This window comes from Papio anubis, chromosome 12 (genome assembly GCF_008728515.1).
Source record: "Papio anubis isolate 15944 chromosome 12, Panubis1.0, whole genome shotgun sequence".
Lineage (NCBI taxonomy): Eukaryota > Metazoa > Chordata > Mammalia > Primates > Cercopithecidae > Papio > Papio anubis.
Window position 1 is genome coordinate 107155812 of NC_044987.1, and position 17323 is coordinate 107173134.

The following is a 17323-nucleotide window of genomic DNA, read 5'->3' on the forward strand; positions in this document are numbered from 1 at the left end:
AGAAAAAAATCTTCTTGGAGGCATCCCATCTGCCATGATCAATGAATAATTCAGAAGGATTTATAAGCGTCGGATTAACCACTATGGGGCTTTCTCGGTGGGGAATACAGATAGAACCCTGAAGTAATTAAAATGTCACCTATTGCATCATCTGTAATGTAAAGTGAATCTCAAGAGCAAAATGTCTCTAAACAGAACTAGACCTTTTAAAAACAAGGGCTTGAAAATTTTGAGGTTTTGCTTTCTTCCTGTTTAAAATGTTTTCTATGTATCCTAGGGACTGTATTGCATTTGTTTGGAGGGGAAAAATGGTCTTGTTTTCCCATGTGATAAGAATCATGTCAATATCACATCAGTCACAAAATATATTTGGAATAACTTATACTTCACAATAGGCACACTAGCACTTTTTCTGTATTAATGAAGAAAGTTTCTTCCCTTTTTGAGTAAGAAAGTTAGTAAAAACTGAGAGAATAAAGGAGGATACATTTCCTATGAATAGTCATCGATGAACCCTAAATGGGCTTCTCCTTTCTGAAACGAGAAATATAATTCTCTAAAACTAACTTAATTCCAAGGTTAGGGTTGATCATTTCCCATTGTTGTTTATGTTGTTTTGTTCTTTTTAATATTTAAAAATATATTCCTTGATGTATTGTTTTCATTGATAAAACTGATTTCTAATCGCTATTTTCTTCATGTTTATAGTTTCCACCAATTTAGGAGAGAAAAATAAATTAATGTGCTTAAGAAATATGATTTACATTTATATTGACAAAGATAATTGTTAGAAAATGTAGTGGATATACTTTCAGTTCACAATCTCTATGTCATAAAGCATGCAACTCTATTTCTCTAATTGAGCTTGATTAATATTTTGAGGTTCTACAAAAAATTAGCTGGGCATGGTGGTGGGCGCCTGTAGTCCCAGCTACTCGGGAGGCTGAGGCAGGAGAATGGCATGAACCCGGGAGGCAGAGCTTGCAGTGAGCCGAGACTGCGCCACTGCACTCCAGCCTGGGCGACAGAGCGAGACTCTGTCTCAAAACAAAAACAAACAAACAACAGCAACAACAACAAAAATATATATATATATATGTGTGTATATATATGTGTGTGTGTGTATATATATATAGAGGAGGGGGGAGAGAGAGAGAGAGAGGTTCTATTTTTCACGTTGGAAAATACTAACTTGATCGGTTTCTCTTACTGCTTTCCTCAGGCTGCATCTGAGTGCTAGCAGATGAATATACTCCAAAGCATTGAAAAACAATTGTTAGTTGTCGTTGTGGTGGTGGTGGTGGTTTCTGAGATAGGGTCTTGCTCTGTCACCCAGGCCGAAGTGCAGTGGTACAATCTTGGCTCACTGCAGCCTCAACCTCCTGGGCTCAAGCCATCCTCCCACTTCAACCTCTCGGTAACTGGAACTACAAGCTGATGCCACCACGCCCAGCGAATTTTTTTGTACTTTTTGTAGAGATGAGGTCTTGCTATGTTGCCTAGGCTAGTCTCAAACTCTGGGGCTCCTGCCTCAGCCTCCCAAAGTGCTGGTATTACAGGCATGAGTCACTGCACCTGGTGAAAAAACACAATTCTTGATCTTGATGTCATCATCTATAGATATCAGTATTCATTTATTTATTCATTTATGCATTTACTGTGCACCTGGAAACATAGTTCAAAAACTTGTGTCTATGCTCAGGGGTCTTATATTCTAGTGATGCATTCTTATTCTTATTTGATCACTGCTGAGTTTTCTGTATTCCAAACTTTGAGACCTCTTAATTTTTCCCAAATTTTATTAATTTATTTTTTATTTTTGGGATGGGGTCTCTCTTTGTTTCCCAGGCTGAAGTGCAGATGCACAATACAGGCTCACTGTAGCTTCAATCTCTCAGTCTCAAGGAATTCTCCCACCCCAGCCTCCCAGGTAGCTGCAACTACAGACAGGTACCACCACTCCTGACTAGTTTTTTGTTTGTTTGTTTTTGTGCAGACAACGTCTCACTGTATTGCACAGGCTGATCTCAAACTCCTGAATTCAGCAATCCTCCTGCCTTGGCCTTCCAAAGTGCTAGGGTTATAGGGATGAGTCACCCTGCCTGGCAGATTTTTTTTCCAATTTTATGCTCTGTTTTTTATTCAAATAACATAGAGCATTTTGGAGCTATCATGCAACGCTGGATCACAGACTTGCCATCAGTGTCTGAAGTGGCTAGGGGATGCGGGGCGAAGGAATATTGTGGGGTGAGCCTGTATGATCTGAGGCAAATGCCAGGTAGATAGTGTCAGAATTGAATTGAATTGTAGGAAAAGTTGGTATCCACAGAGAATTGGAGAATTGCTTTGTGGAAAATACACACGCGCACACACACACACATAAAAGTGTGTGTGAGTGTGTTGAAGGTAAAACCGTTCAATTTTCTTTCAGATATATATGATCATGGAATGTTAACATTGACTCAATAGAATTATGGTCTAGAACATAAGGCTGTGTGGGCCATCTGTCAGTCAATAAGATTTTAATAAATGCTCACGGGTCTCTGAAGATCATATTCCCTTTTTTCCTAAGCATAACAATTAACACGATAAACTGTACCTCTACTGGCAAAATTATTTTCAATCCAAAGATGTCTTTATTGAACTAATGGTTAGATATTATTGGTTAACATCAATATAACAAAATGATGATAGTCATTGTATTTAAATTACTGCCTTATCCATTCCTTTAACTTTTAAAGTAGGGTTAGATGTGAGAAGAAACACCATCAGGCTTGGTCAGTACTTAGGATATCAGGCACATCTTTGCTAGGTATTGCTTCTCCTGCTATGCAGTAATTCAGCTTGAGACCCCTAACAGTTTTGTTTCTGTTTCCAATCTTTAGGTGGTTGGATAATGTGCTTTCATTAGCACCACAGAAGGGGAGTTCTAGGCCCTCAAACTATTCATCAGGCTGAGAAGCATCTTTAGATGATTGGGTAAACAGCCAAGTAACCTGATTCCAACTCTTTCCTGATACTTGGATTTTATTTTATTTTATTTTTTCAGAGACAGGGTCTTTCTCTGTTGCTCAGGCTGAAGTGAGTGGCTGAGTGGCATAGTCACACCTCACTTCAGCCTCGAACTCCTGAGCTCAGGTGATCCTTCCACCTTAGCCTCCTAAAGTGCTGGGATACAAGCATGAGCCACTGTGACTGGCTGGATTGGAATTTTTTGACACCATGGCTTCACACTTACAAGGAATTCCCTTATGACAATGGTCCATGAAGACCACAAGTCCTCTCTTTTGACACAGATTATAACGTTGTATTTGCCTTTGCTGCTAAGACATTTTAACATGGTCAGGTATGGTGGCTCATGCCTGTAATCCCAAACACTTTTTGAGGCCGAAGCAGGCACATTGCTTGAGCTCAGAAGTTCAAGAGCAGCCTGGGCAATGTGTTGAAATCCTGTCTCTACCAAAAATACACAAAAATTTGCCAGGTGTGGTGGCATGATCCTGTGGTCTCAGCTACTTGGGAGGTTGAGGGGGAAGGGTTGCTTGAGCCTGGGAGGTGGAGGCTGCAGTGAGCTGAGATCGCGTCACTGCACTCCAGCTTGGGTGACAGGGAGACGCCACCCATCTCAAAAAAAAAAAAAAGAAAAAAAAAGACGTCGTAAGATATAGTGTTGATCAATGGAGAAACTAAATAAGAAAATTTTAGCACACACTTGCTGATTGTTAATTTAACATCAACAATGTTGATCCTTCTCTAACAACCTCTAAAGATGAAGGAATATTGTAATTTGGCTGAGACCATATTAGAATCCTTCATGGTATAATGATAAGTGAAATGGAAGGAAAGTAAGAATATAGTAATTTACTTGCACTGGGGTGAGCTTCCCTGCTCATGTTGACATTTAAATACAACTAAATCTAAGCATCATGATTTATAAAAATAACTTTAGTGGAATGACTGTTATCAAAACAAAATAAGGCAAAAATTCAGTTTTGCATCTTTTTTTTTTTTAGACGGTATCTTGTTCTGTTGCCAGGCTGGAGTGCAGTGGCTCTATCTCGGCTCACTGCAACCTCTGCCTCCCAGGTTCAAGTGATTCTCCTGCCTCTGCCTCCCAAGTAGCTGGGATTACAAGCAACCATCACCACACCCGGCTAATTTTTGTATTTTTAGTAGAAACGGGGCTTTACCATGTTGACCAGGATGGTCTCGATCTCTTGACCTTGTGATCCGCCCACCTCAGTCTCCCAAAGTGCTGAGAATTACAGGCATGAGCCACTGCGCAAGCCTAAATGGAATCTTCTGCTCTTCCCATTTCAACCCACTAGTTTCAGGAAGCTTAACTCAGTCAGCTACCTCACAGAAAATCAGAAATGAATTGTGCAAATTTAGCCTAAAATGTGAAATCTAACCCAATGATATTATATCTCATTACTTCACAAATTTTTAACCATAGCTTAGCATTTTTATTCTCCCAATGTTTGTTTTCCTATTGCTTTTTTAAATGCCTGTTTCACATCCTTGTTCCTGAGGCCATAGATCATGGGGTTCAGCATGGGTATCACTGTGGTGTAAAACACAGCCACCATTTTCCCCTGCTCCACGGACTCCTCTGTGGGGCGTCTCAAATGCATGCAGAAGAGGGTTCCATAGAAGATTGTGACAACTGTCAGGTGGGAGCCACATGTGGAAAAAGCTTTTTTCCTTCCCTCTGCAGAACGGCTTCTGAGGATAGTGACAAGGATGAACATGTAGGATGTGAGAATGATGAGAAGGGACTGGACGTTGCTGCAGCCAGCTACTATGTACATGGACAGCTCCTTACTGTATGTGTCAGAGCATGCCAGTTTGATAAGAGGAGGATCAGCACAGTAGAAATGGTTGATTTCATTAGCACCACAGAAGGAGAGGTTGTAGGTCCTTAAGGTTTCCATCACACTGAGAAGAAAACCATAGACATAAGGGACAATGACCAGGCGGACACAAACACCTTGGGACATTTTGCTACTGTAGAGCAATGGATTACAGATGGCCACATAGCGGTCATATGCCATGACTGCCAACATGCAGTGCTCTGTAAGGACCACAGCAATGACAACATAGCACTGCACCAAACAACCTGCGTAGGAAATAGTCTTCTTCTCCGAAAAGAAATTTTCTAGCATTTTGGGAGTGACATTTGTGGAGAAACACAGATCTAGAATGGACAAACTGGAGAGAAAAAAGTACATGGGAGTGTGAAGTCGAGAATCAACTTTGATTAAAATAATCATCCCCAAGTTTCCTACCACAGTGACCGTGTAGACAAAAAGGAACAGCGCAAAGAAGGCAACTCGCAGCTCTGGACGGCTTGTTAGACCCAAGAGAACAAATTCTGTCACTTCAGTGTAGTTTCTTCTGGACATTTCTTTGTCTCATATGGGAGGCATTGGTCTGATTATCTAAGGAGAAATAGAAACTTTTTTAAAATCACTAAAACCCTAGTTAAATATCATGTTTTAATTATGTTATCTCAGTAGCAGTTCTGTAACTGAAGATGAACAGTTATCCTATGGCGCAAGTCTAAACATTTGCAACAAGTGGCTTCCATTGAGGCTGAATTTGTAATCACAGTGTGCAATTAAGTTGGAGGCTTAATGCAAAATTATAAATGAAAGTATCCCTATACTTTGAGAAATTTCTTTAAAAAATCTAGATAACTTGTATGTTAAAGATTAAATTGTAATAGAGATTTTGAAATGCTTAGAACTTCTACTGACCTGCTTTCATATACATACAAAGCTACATAAGAGGTGGAAAGGACTTTGAGGATAACCCAGGCAAAGTTCTTCATTCTGAAGACTGAGAAACTGAATCCTAGAGAGATGAAGTGACTAATCCCACTCAGATGCTTATCTCATACATCCCCATTCGGTGATCTGCTAATATACTATATATCTCACCAAGTTTGATTTACTGTCTTGAACCTAAAAACATGTATTTATATATTTTGTTGTTTTTGGTAGTAGTGCTTTTGGTGGTGATGTGGATGCTGGTGCTTTGTGTTATAAATTAGTTTTTGAGAACTCGTGTAAATAAAGCCTTTCGTTTGAGTCTTAAACATTGATATCATGTGTTTATAAGCATTTTGTCCAATTTTCACACCACAATTTAGCCTGTCTGTTGGGTTAAACAAGTGTATTTATGCGCCTTCATCAATATCTCAAGTCTATATGAAATTTTATATGTATCTTTGAGGTATCAATCTATGTTTTAATTTGTTCCTGTATTTTAATTTCTCACTATTTTACTAAATTCATGCTGCACAGAACCAACATTATAGTCCTCTGCTTGGCTCACATGCTCTTTTATATTGCTGTATAAAGAAGTCCTATATCAGTGAATTTCCCATTCCTCCATTATGTTAACCCTGATGTATAGGTTAGTCATTAGGATAAAAGGAATTAACTTAATCACCCTAAGATGATTAAAAAAAAAATGTTTTCTGGTTCTCAATCTGTACTTACTCGCTGCTAATATGCCCAGAATAAATTACCTGATCTACTTTGATGCCATTGCCACACAACATTAAAAAGCCTTAAAAATGGGCTGGATGTGGTGGCTTATGCCTGTAATCCCAGCACTTTGGGAGGCCAAGACGTGTTGATCACTTCTGGTCATGAGTTCAAGACCAGCCTGTCCAACATGGTGAAAACCCATCTCTACTAAAAATACAAAAAATCAGCCAGGTATGGTGATGTGCACCTGTAACCCCAGCTACTCAGGAGGTTGAGGCAGGAGAATCACTTAAACACAAGAGGCAGAGGTTGTAGTGAGCTGAGATCATGCCAGTGCACCCCAGCCTGGGTGACAGAGAGAGCTGAGACTTCATCGGAAGGAAGGAAGGAAGGAAGGAGGGAGGGAGGGAGGGAGGGAGGGAGGGAGGAAGAAGGGAGGAAGGAAGGAAGGAGAAAAGAAAAGAAAGGAAGAAAGAGAAAGAGAGGGAGAGAGGGAGGGAGGGAAGGAAGGAAGGAAGGAGGGAAAAGAAAGAGAGTTAAAAATGGAGTGAGATTCTTTGTTCACTGAGGGAAGGATACAATAGCATAAAAAGATCAATCTTTCCTAAATGATCCATAGAGTCAAATAAATTCCAATCAAAATTCAATCACAATTCTTGTGGAATAGCTGATTCTAATATTTATATGGAAGTGTAAAATAGGAAGAGTCAATATCTCCCAGGACAATAAGCAGTTACTTATTAGATATCAAGATTTACTATAAAACCAGTATTCAGGACAGTGTGTTATTGACATGAAATTGGAAAAAAAAAAAAAAAACACACTTTTATGTTCCAGAATAGAAAGTACAGGAATGGTTATATGTATATAGATGATGTGACATATAACAAAGGTGATGTTTCAGATCGGAGTTGGAAAGATGGACTGTTTTAGTGTTTACTATTGGATTAATGGATTATAGATTATTTAAATGGGAAAATTATTAAATTGTGTATTTACTTTAAACAATGCACAGAAATTACTTATAATTCTAGGGAGTGGTTTAATGTGTATTCATTATATTTTGTAGCTCGTAGTTTATATAGACATTACGCATTTACTGAATTTATCAAAAATTATTTTAAATATATAAAATATCAAATTAAGTTAAAATATCATATGTGTTAATCTGTCTCCGTATTTTGATTAACAATTTCAGTATACTAACAATTGCATAAAATGAAATTTACAACTAATTTTTTTTCCATGGGGCAATTCAGACATGAGCAAATGTCATTAATGGAGAACTTGTCAGAGGCTGATAAAACTTACCTCTTCTGAGCAGGCTCAGGAAATCAATAAGAGTAGCACTTTATTTTTCACCTAATCTAAGAATATCAGACAAATATTTTCTATTAAATTGCATGAGATCTTACAACAATTGTTAAACTCTTATTAAAGTGAAATTTTATAGTTAAAAAAATACTAATTCACTTTGTAATACGTTGTCAACCATGCATTTATGTATGCATGCATGCTTATAGCAAATAATTATTGAGCATTTTTCAAGTTCCAGACATGGTGCTGGATGCTAGAAGTGGAGCACTGGACAATATAGAGGAAATAAATTTAGTTAGGTGAGTAACCAGGCTCAGAAAATTTGACATTCTGGTTCCAGCTTACAACTCAGAAGCAGAAGAATCAGAAGAGGAATCATATAATTCTTGGAGCGGTGCTCTCCTTCTATAATATTTTACTTTCCCAGGAAAGTCTATCTCTTCCTTCAGTTCCATTGACTGGTTGAGTAATGACGGATATTGTTTCCAAAATGTTAAAATTCAATGTATCTAATATTATTGTCTCCTTATTCTGCCCCAGGAAACATATATGAATAAATAAGGATCTTGAGTTAGAGTTTTCTTTGAGTTACAGATGATAGTGACAAGCACTCTAACAAAAGTAAGAGATGGATGAGGAAGAAGAAAGCCAGCCAACCAAGGTATCAGTGCCCTAACTGTAAAGAATATGAAAAAAATCTGGGCCAAGAATCTAGAATAATGCCTATGAATTGTAACCTAATTGGCAAGAAGGAAGACACAAGGGCTTCTTTTAACTCTCAGGTGATGAGCAACTTCTTCAGTACAAGATCTTGGTTTTAGTCCTGACTAAGGAGCTTTGCAAATTTGCTCAGATCTCACGGGTCATCTGGACACACACTTTTAGTGGAGACGGTTATCATTAACCATATTTTAATTCTAGCATTGTAGAGACAATGGCAATCAGAGCTAACTAATAGACTAATATATAATAACTAATATACAGATATAGAGCCCATGAGAAATCTTTCCACTGGTACTAAGAGGCAAGAAACACTCAAAACAAACATTCAAATGCAGACAGTAACTTTGATGATGATGAATTTGATATAATGCATGATTCTGTGACTACTTGTGCAGCCTAAAAAAATAGGCGTGAGAATTTCATTCATCAACTTACTGTTTAAGGTCCTTGACACAGGTTATTTGATTATGATCAGACTGATTTGATTATAATCCAGCTGATTTATGTTTCAAGTATTTTGTTGAAAAAAATAAAATAATAGTCTGAAAACTAAAGTCTCACTGAGGTACAAGTATTGCTTGTAAAAATCTAGGTCTCTAGACAAAAATAGGGCATTGGAAAAGAACCCAGAATCTTATAAATTAAGAGAACCCAAGAGGACGTAATATCTACTCACCCAATTTTGTGAGCTTCACATACTGAAGCTAATGGACCACTTTCACATAGGTTTAATGGTCACAACAAAAAGTCTGTTTGAGCATTTATTTTACTTAGACATCAGAAAAATTTTATATGATTAATTAAGCTATGTAGACCTAAATTATTTTCAATTTGCCTTTTTCTTGTGGAGATTGGTGACAGTAGGCACCAAGACATTAGGCAAATGGAAAACACAAAAATAATATTACTTGAAACTAGTAACAGTGAAAACATCTGCTGAAATAGTCATACTATGAAATTCTACCAGGATGTTTCCGTAACACTGGGACTATAAAAAAAGTGAAAGACGAAGCTAAGTAAGCTCCCTACAGATTTTCTTTCATGGAAAATGCGTTGTCTGTGCAAATTTGCCTCAAAACTGCCTATTTAAACACATTGCTGTCTAAAATGTACACAATTTAACAAAGTGAAGGCAGACATTATTAGATACTGAAAAATAATATGCAAAAACATTTCCTTTCTTACCTGTAAAAACAAGGGTGTCTTTTGCATGACCCCAAAGGTCAAATTCTGGCCAGTGCTGGAAGATATATACCCACATCACTGGTATCAGCACGTATCTCAGGAGAATCCCCACATGAGTAAGAAGAGGTAATTAGAAGTGAAATCACAGTGGAGAACATTCTCAAGGGAAGAAATACTCATTGGTTGTACTATGTTATCTTGAATCAAGATGTTAGAAAAAAAATCTATATTTTATACCTCAGTAGAGCTCAAAGCAATCACCTGTTATCCAACTAGGGTAACACTTTATACAAAACTGAAAAACAAATTTAAAATAGTCTGAGGACACTTAACTTCTCATGAAACCTGAATTCAGGTAATTGTCCTTCCTATCTCAAGAGCACTACTGAATTTCCTCCACTGTTTGCCCTTTATCAAGTTCACACAAGAATATGTACTAAGTACAAACTTCAATATTGTTTAATCTAAATAATAAAAATACTTTAAAAGTATTTCTTTGATAAAGGGATTTGCATTTTGATAGGATGCCTAAGACATGTAAACAAATAATACTAGGTACAAATAATTTCTGGAAAAAAACATGAAATGTTTTAGAAGTAGATAGATGAAACAATGAAACAGTAAGAGACTGATGAAGAAACAAACAGGTAGAAGAGACTGGTGACTGCCAATGAGGAAAGTGCCTGACAGGGATAATAATCATATGTTAAATAAGTAAAAAACTAACATATTTAACTTATTGTTTCTATCATGTTTCCCATGTTAAAAAAACTTTCATGGAATTGAGTCCACACTGGAACTCAGCATACTTGCCTCAAAATGCAATTGAGGAAAATGTACATTAAAAATAATATTTGATATTCACAATAACTCCATGAAATGGGGTTTTGCATTTGAATAAACTGATATGGAGAAGGAACTTCTCTAAGTTTACCCAGCTAACAAAACAGTAATAAAACTAGAATTCAGGCTCAGTTCTGAATAATTACAAGGCCAAATATTTTTCCACAACAGCATTCTGTTTCAACTTGAAGAGAATGTTTTATTATCAGCTTATTAGGTGGCATAAATCTTGGGACAGCTGGCTATGGAAAAACTGATGCACAAGAATGTACTTTTTCAAGGATTGGACATTTCCATTGTCTCATGCAGCGAGAGTCTAGGTGTCCCAATTCTCATAAGAGTATATGCTTCTATCATGATAATAATAGTTATGCACACACTAAAATATCAAGGATTGTTTTCTTTAGATCAACATAATGATAAATTTTATCATGCTGTCAGCCTACCCACATGTAGGCACAACCTACTAGTATATAAAAAATACTTAAAGAGGGTGCATTCCTCCACTTGCTTTCTGAGAACACCTTACTCTGTAATGCAGTAGCCTTTAATAAACTCTCTCTTCTCACTGCACTTTGCAGCTTATCTTGAAATCTTTGCTCTGTAGATCCAAGAACCCCCTCCTGGGGTCTGGATCAAGACCCTTTTTTCCAGTAACAAAGTCATTTATGCATATGCAAATATCAATTGATAGGCCCTATTGACTGCAACTAAATTATTCCTAAGTCAGAGGTACTGCACTGGAAAACATACGTGGAATGCAATTGAAGTGTTTTGATGATAGAAATGGATCCATACATTTGAAAACTCAAAAAAAAAAAGGTGTTGAGAGTTGATTTTTCAGAATCGAGGACCATAACCGGTATTACCACATGAACTAAAAAGAAGCTTCTCAAGATGTTTACAGTGTGGGTTTTGAGAATACTAACAGAAAATTTAACATATAGGTGATTCATATATTTACATTTTTTGCACAGCAATTACAGTAAGTTCACAGGTTTCAGAGCTATTGTTCAAGACACCACATTGAAGTAGAAATAATTTCTTTCTTTTTATTTTTTTCTTTTTTTTTTCTTTTTTTAACTTTTGGAGATGGAGTTTCGCTCTTGTCGCCCAAGTGGAATGGAATGGCGTAATCTTGACTCACCGCAACCTCCTCCTCCGGGGTTCAAGCTATTCTCCTGCCTCAGCCTCCCGAGTAGCTGGGATTACAGTATGTGCCACCACACCTGGCTAATTTTGTAATTTTAGTAGAGACAGGGTTTCACCATGTTAGTCAGGCTGGTCTCAAACTCCTGACCTCAGGTGATCCACCCGCCTCGGGCTCCCGAATTGCTAGGATTACAGATGTGAGCCACCACACCCAGCATCATTTTTTTAAAAATATAAAATCATCCACCCTATCTTGAACCTCACTATGGCTCTATGGACAGTAATACTCAAAGGGTTTGGATTTTCAGAGCTTCTCTCAGGCTGTTGGTTAAAAATTTACCCCCAAGTAAGTAAACACAGTATTTTCATACAGAATTATTAGATACCAAACAATTTATATTCATAGAATCTCTGACAAATAAAACATTTTTAATTTCAACATTAAGGCTTTTATTTTTAAAAACTTAATCTTCAAAGTGTTAATTTTGAGAATAAACTAAAGTGGTTACTAACAGCCCATAATGTTAAATCACGACTACACTAGGTTTTTCCATTTCAGTTTGTTACCCCACAGGCACTTAGGGATTACAAATAAACACAGGCCTAACCTGCAGCTTTACGAAAGGATTTTCCCCTAATCATTTGTTGCATGGCAAGAATTACATCTTTGTTCCTTAGGCTATAGATCAATGGGTTCAGCATTGGGCTCAAAAAACTATAAAAGACTGCAATTATTTTGGACTCCTCTACAGACTTCTCTGATGGAGGCCTTACGTACATGCAGAAAAGGGTTCCATAAAACAAAGTAACTGTCGTCAGGTGGGAAGCACATGTAGAAAAGGCTTTGTGCCTGCCTTCAGCAGAACGGATCCTCAAGATCGCTGCAAAAATGAAAAGATAGGACAGAAGAATGATGAATAGAGAGCTTGAGAGATTAAAGCCTGCAGCTACAAACATTGCCATCTTTTTGACATGGGTGTCAGAGCAGGCCAGCATTATAAGAGGAGGATCAGCACAGTAGAAATGATTGATTTCAAGGGAGCCACAGAAAGATAAGTGAAAGGTCAACAGTGACTGAGAGAACCCACTCAGAAACCCATACATGTAAGGGACAATGACCAGACAGATACAGATGTTCTTGGACATCCTGGAACTGTAATGTAAAGGGCTGCAAATGGCTACATAGCGATCCAGTGCCATTGAAGCAAGGATGTAAAACTCAGTGATCACCAGGGCGATGAAGAGAAGACACTGTGTGAAGCATCCAGCGTAGGAGATGGTCTTCTGTTCTGAGAGGAAATTGTGCAGCATATTTGGAGTAACATTGGAAGAATAACAAATGTCTACAAAGGAGAGGTGGCCAAGGAAGAAATACATGGGGGTTTGCAGGTGGGAATTGGTCCTGATCAGCAGGATCATGCACAGGTTGCCTGCCAGCGTGATTAGGTAGATGACCAGGAACACCCCAAACAGGATCTTCTCTAGCACTGGGTCATCTGTCAGTCCCAAGAGAATGAATTCTGTCAGTATTGTGTGGTTTGAGGAGAACATCTTCTTATCTCCTGAAAACTTAAAGTGACAAAGAATGTGAGGATTTCTGTCTGATTCAGATTTGGCATTTGTTTCATCCATTTGTCATTCACTGATTCATCTATTTAGGTGACAATTACTTCTTTTGTTTCAATAATCACATCAGAAATTTTACATAACATTTTCTTCCTATATGTCTTTTAATCTGTGTCTTTCTATACATCAAACCCACATACGTACACAAACATACATATTCTCTATTTCTCTCTGCCATACATACATAATTTTCTTCATTCATACATTTATACCTGTCTTCTTGGTGTACTCCATATTTAGTAATTTTATTCAAACTTTGTCAGGAAACAAAAAGCCCAAAGGAATGAAAATTAAATATGACAACGGTAGGTTATTTGCAATTGGATAAATAAAGGAAGTCTGATCTTTAGTATCCCTTCAGCTCTGATATTATATTGTTTCAGACACAAAATGAAGAAAGAAAAGCAAAGAATTTTCAATTAAAACCTATAGCTGTGTGCCTTACCTTTATTCAGGAACCATTAAATTAGAGAAGTGAATTGCTATCTGATGTATGGCTAAGAGGGTACAAAAAGAAGACTTGTTTTTTCCACTTTGTAATGTCAGCTGCCTGTTTACTCATGTATACTGTATAGCTTAATTTCTTTCTGTTCCAGTTCCTTGGGTTACTACAGTAAATAAGTATTTCAGCTCATGGAGCACACATTATAATAGAGGGAGCAGATATTAAACACACAGGAAAAGGTACATATAATTTCAGGCAATACCATTTTATGTGAAGAAAAAATGAATGTGGGATGCTTTTGGATGACCATTCAGAGAAGATCTTCCTAAGAATGCAGCATTTGAACCATAGATATAAACTCTACTGTTTGGGAAAAGTGTGGATATTTTTTTGGTTCCCATTTTTGTACCACTAACCCACTCATGATAATATTGTTTAGGTATGCACAGATAATGTATAAAAGCGGTCTTAACTTCCAACTCGAGCCACTCTCTCTCAGTTCTCTTTGAAAGTAACATAGGATTGTAAAAATTTCCACTCCAAAAACTGCACCTTAAAGCCATTGTTTATTTAGTTCTCACATATACATCAGAAGAGTTTGCATACAATTTATTTGAGAGAATCAATGCAATTCTAACATATGGATAGAAAAGTCAAGCGAAATTGGAAAAAATATTTGTTTTCCCCATTGATGGAATACTTATCTCTACACACACACACAAGTTGTATTTTTAGTGAACAAATGTAAAAAATGACCTACCTGTTAATGTTAACAGACCATATCTTATGAAAACAAGGTAGCAAGATTTACAACATATTTATTAGGCATCTTCCCTAGAGTATTTTTAAACTAATTCTAAAGAGTCCATTAAAATATGCTTTGTTCCTCAAGAGCATAACCTTAATTTGATGCTTCCTGGAGCTAGACTCTCCTGTGAGGATGAAATCCCTATGTTACATTTATGTAAAGTTTCGGTACAAGTGTGTATGAGATCCTTAGCACAAATAGAGAAATTAGCCATCCCTTTCAATAACATGGAAGAGGAAAACATGGGTAGATAACTTTTGCCTTTTTAGTATAATGAAAACAAGGAGATGCTCATCAGAACTCTTCAGCTTTTGCCTATAAACACTGCAGTGACGTCATCTAAAGAGAGTAAGGGGTAGGAAGTTGAGACAGGTGAGACATTTGAGGAGAAGAAAGATTTGAAAGACTGTGAGAGCAAAAGAGTGGCATAATCAGTAGGAGGCAGAAGTATTGGTCAGGGCCCAGGATCCTTTGGAGAATGGATGTTATGGATTTATGTTGGAACTAGTCTGCCCCATCGAGGTTAATATTAACATGCTAACAATCAAAGGTCTTAGATTCAGGACTATTTATAAAATTTATGATGCATAAAATTGTTTATTTAGAAAGGGAGTTGAAATAGAATGGAGAATATTTGAAAATTGTGTAGCACTGTATTTGTTAGAGGACAAAGGGACTAGAGATGCGTTCATTAGTCTGTATCTTCCAGTGCACACATAGTTCCAGGTTAGTACAAATGGATCAAAGTGCACTCTGATCGAGACAGGAGAAGCATCCCTAATTTTCTTAGCATTGCAGGTGGTAGGTTATACTCTGAGAAATCATTTAATAAAACATAGCTATATATCAAAATCAAAATGTAGATTTCTTACATCCCGTGAAATTTGAGAATATAGAGCTTTGCTATATGTTTATTTCAAATTGATGTGTAAAGTCTTCTCTATCTCAATTATTCTGTGTTTCATTTTGGTTCCTTGCATTACTAACATTGTAAAATACAATAATATTGCTTAAATATTTTGGAGACTGGGCACGGTGGCTCTGTAATCCCAGCACTTTGGGAGGCCAAGGCCACTGGATCACCTGAGGTCAGGAGTTTGAGATCAGACTGGCCAACATGGCGAAACCCCGTCTCTACTAAAAATACAAAACTTAGCCAGGTGTGGTGGTGTGTGCCTGTAATCCCAGCTGCTCAGGAAGCTGAGGCAGGAAGAATTGCTTGAACCCAGGAGGCAGAGGTTGCAGTGAACCAAGATTATACCACTGTACCTCAGCCTGGGTGACAGAGTGAGACTTCATCTAAAAAAAAAAAAAAATTATGATGGAATATAAGGTATTATAAGATTATAAAACTGGTGTCCCTCATTTCCTCCTCCCTTAATGTAGAGGTACCTTGTTTTGCATAAAAATGTTGAAGATTTGGCACATTTTTAGGTAGAAAGCTTTCACTTTGAAGAAAAAAATGCCCTAATGTATGTGTGTATGTATGTATGTATTTTCTTTTATATGTTGGTATACAATGGCTATGTAATAAAACATAAGATTTACAAAGTGAATTTTCTGACAGAAATAAAACTGGCTCTACAATAACTGAATGGTTAGATGAAAAGTAATGAATGGGCTATTTTCATTTAGAAAGAGCAAAGTATTTACAATTTTAAGTGTGGAATCACATAATCAGATGTCCACACAAAAGAAGGCAATGTTAATTTATTTATACAGCAATGAATAGAAAATACAAAATTTAGCTATGTGTATGATATTTACTCAAAGAAGAGTTTTACACATACTTATATTATTTTTCTTTTTTTTTTGGATTTTATTTTATTTTATTTTATTTTTTTTTTTATTATTATTATACTTTAAGTTCTAGGGTACATGTGCATAACGTGCAGGTTTGTTACGTATGTATACTTGTGCCATGTTGGTGTGCTGCAACCATCAACTCGTCAGCACCCAACAACTCGTCATTTACATCAGGTATAACTCCCAATGCAATCCCTCCCCCCTCCCCCCTCCCCATGATAGGCCCCGGTGTGGATGTTCCCCTTCCCGAACCAAGTGATCTCATTGTTCAGTTCCCACTCATGAGTGAGAACATGCGTGTTTGGTTTTCTGTTCTTGCAATAGCTTCTGTTAAGAATGATGGTTTCCAGCTGCATCCATGTCCCTGCAAAGGACACAAACTCATCCTTTTTTATGGCTGCATAGTATTCCATGGTGTATGTGCCACATTTTCTTAATCCAGTCTGTCACTGATGGACATTTGGGCTGATTCCAGTCTTTGCTATTGTGAAACTGCCGCAATGAATATAATGCAGTATGTGTCTTTATAGCAGCATGATTTATAACTTTGGGTATATCCCTGCAATGGGATGGTCATATGGTACATCTAGTTCTAGATCCTTGAGGAATCGCCATACTGTTTTCCATAATGGCTGTCTCAGTTTACAATCCCACCAACAGTGTAAGTGCCCTATTTCTCCACATCCTCCAGCACCTGTTGTTTCCGACTTTTTAATGATTTGCCATTCTAACTGGTGAGAATGGTATCTCATTGTGGTTTTGATTTGCATTTCTCTGATGGCCAGTGATGATGAGCATTTTTTCAAGGTCTGTTGGCTGTATGAATGTCTCTTTTGAGAAATGTCTGTTCATATCCTTTGCCCAATTTTTGATGGGGTTGTTTGTTTTTCTTGTAAATTTGTTTGAGTTCTTGCAGGTTCT

The 17323-nt window shown here is 37.2% G+C and overlaps 3 protein-coding genes across 3 annotated transcripts in view; 1 reads left to right on the top strand and 2 right to left on the bottom strand.

Moving 5' to 3' along the window:
- Positions 1-17323, top strand: part of LOC101000784 (olfactory receptor 9G9) — a 135325-nt gene that overhangs the window by 65387 nt on the left and 52615 nt on the right. The window lies entirely within an intron of this gene.
- Positions 4193-6642, bottom strand: LOC101001131 (olfactory receptor 1030-like). The gene has a single exon (XM_003909880.5). The coding sequence runs from the start codon at positions 5403-5405 to the stop codon at positions 4467-4469; it is 939 nt and encodes a 312-aa protein (XP_003909929.2). The 5' UTR covers positions 5406-6642; the 3' UTR covers positions 4193-4466.
- Positions 11885-15673, bottom strand: LOC108580406 (olfactory receptor 5M1). Its single transcript, XM_017948385.3, has one exon. The coding sequence runs from the start codon at positions 13347-13349 to the stop codon at positions 12321-12323; it is 1029 nt and encodes a 342-aa protein (XP_017803874.1). The 5' UTR covers positions 13350-15673; the 3' UTR covers positions 11885-12320.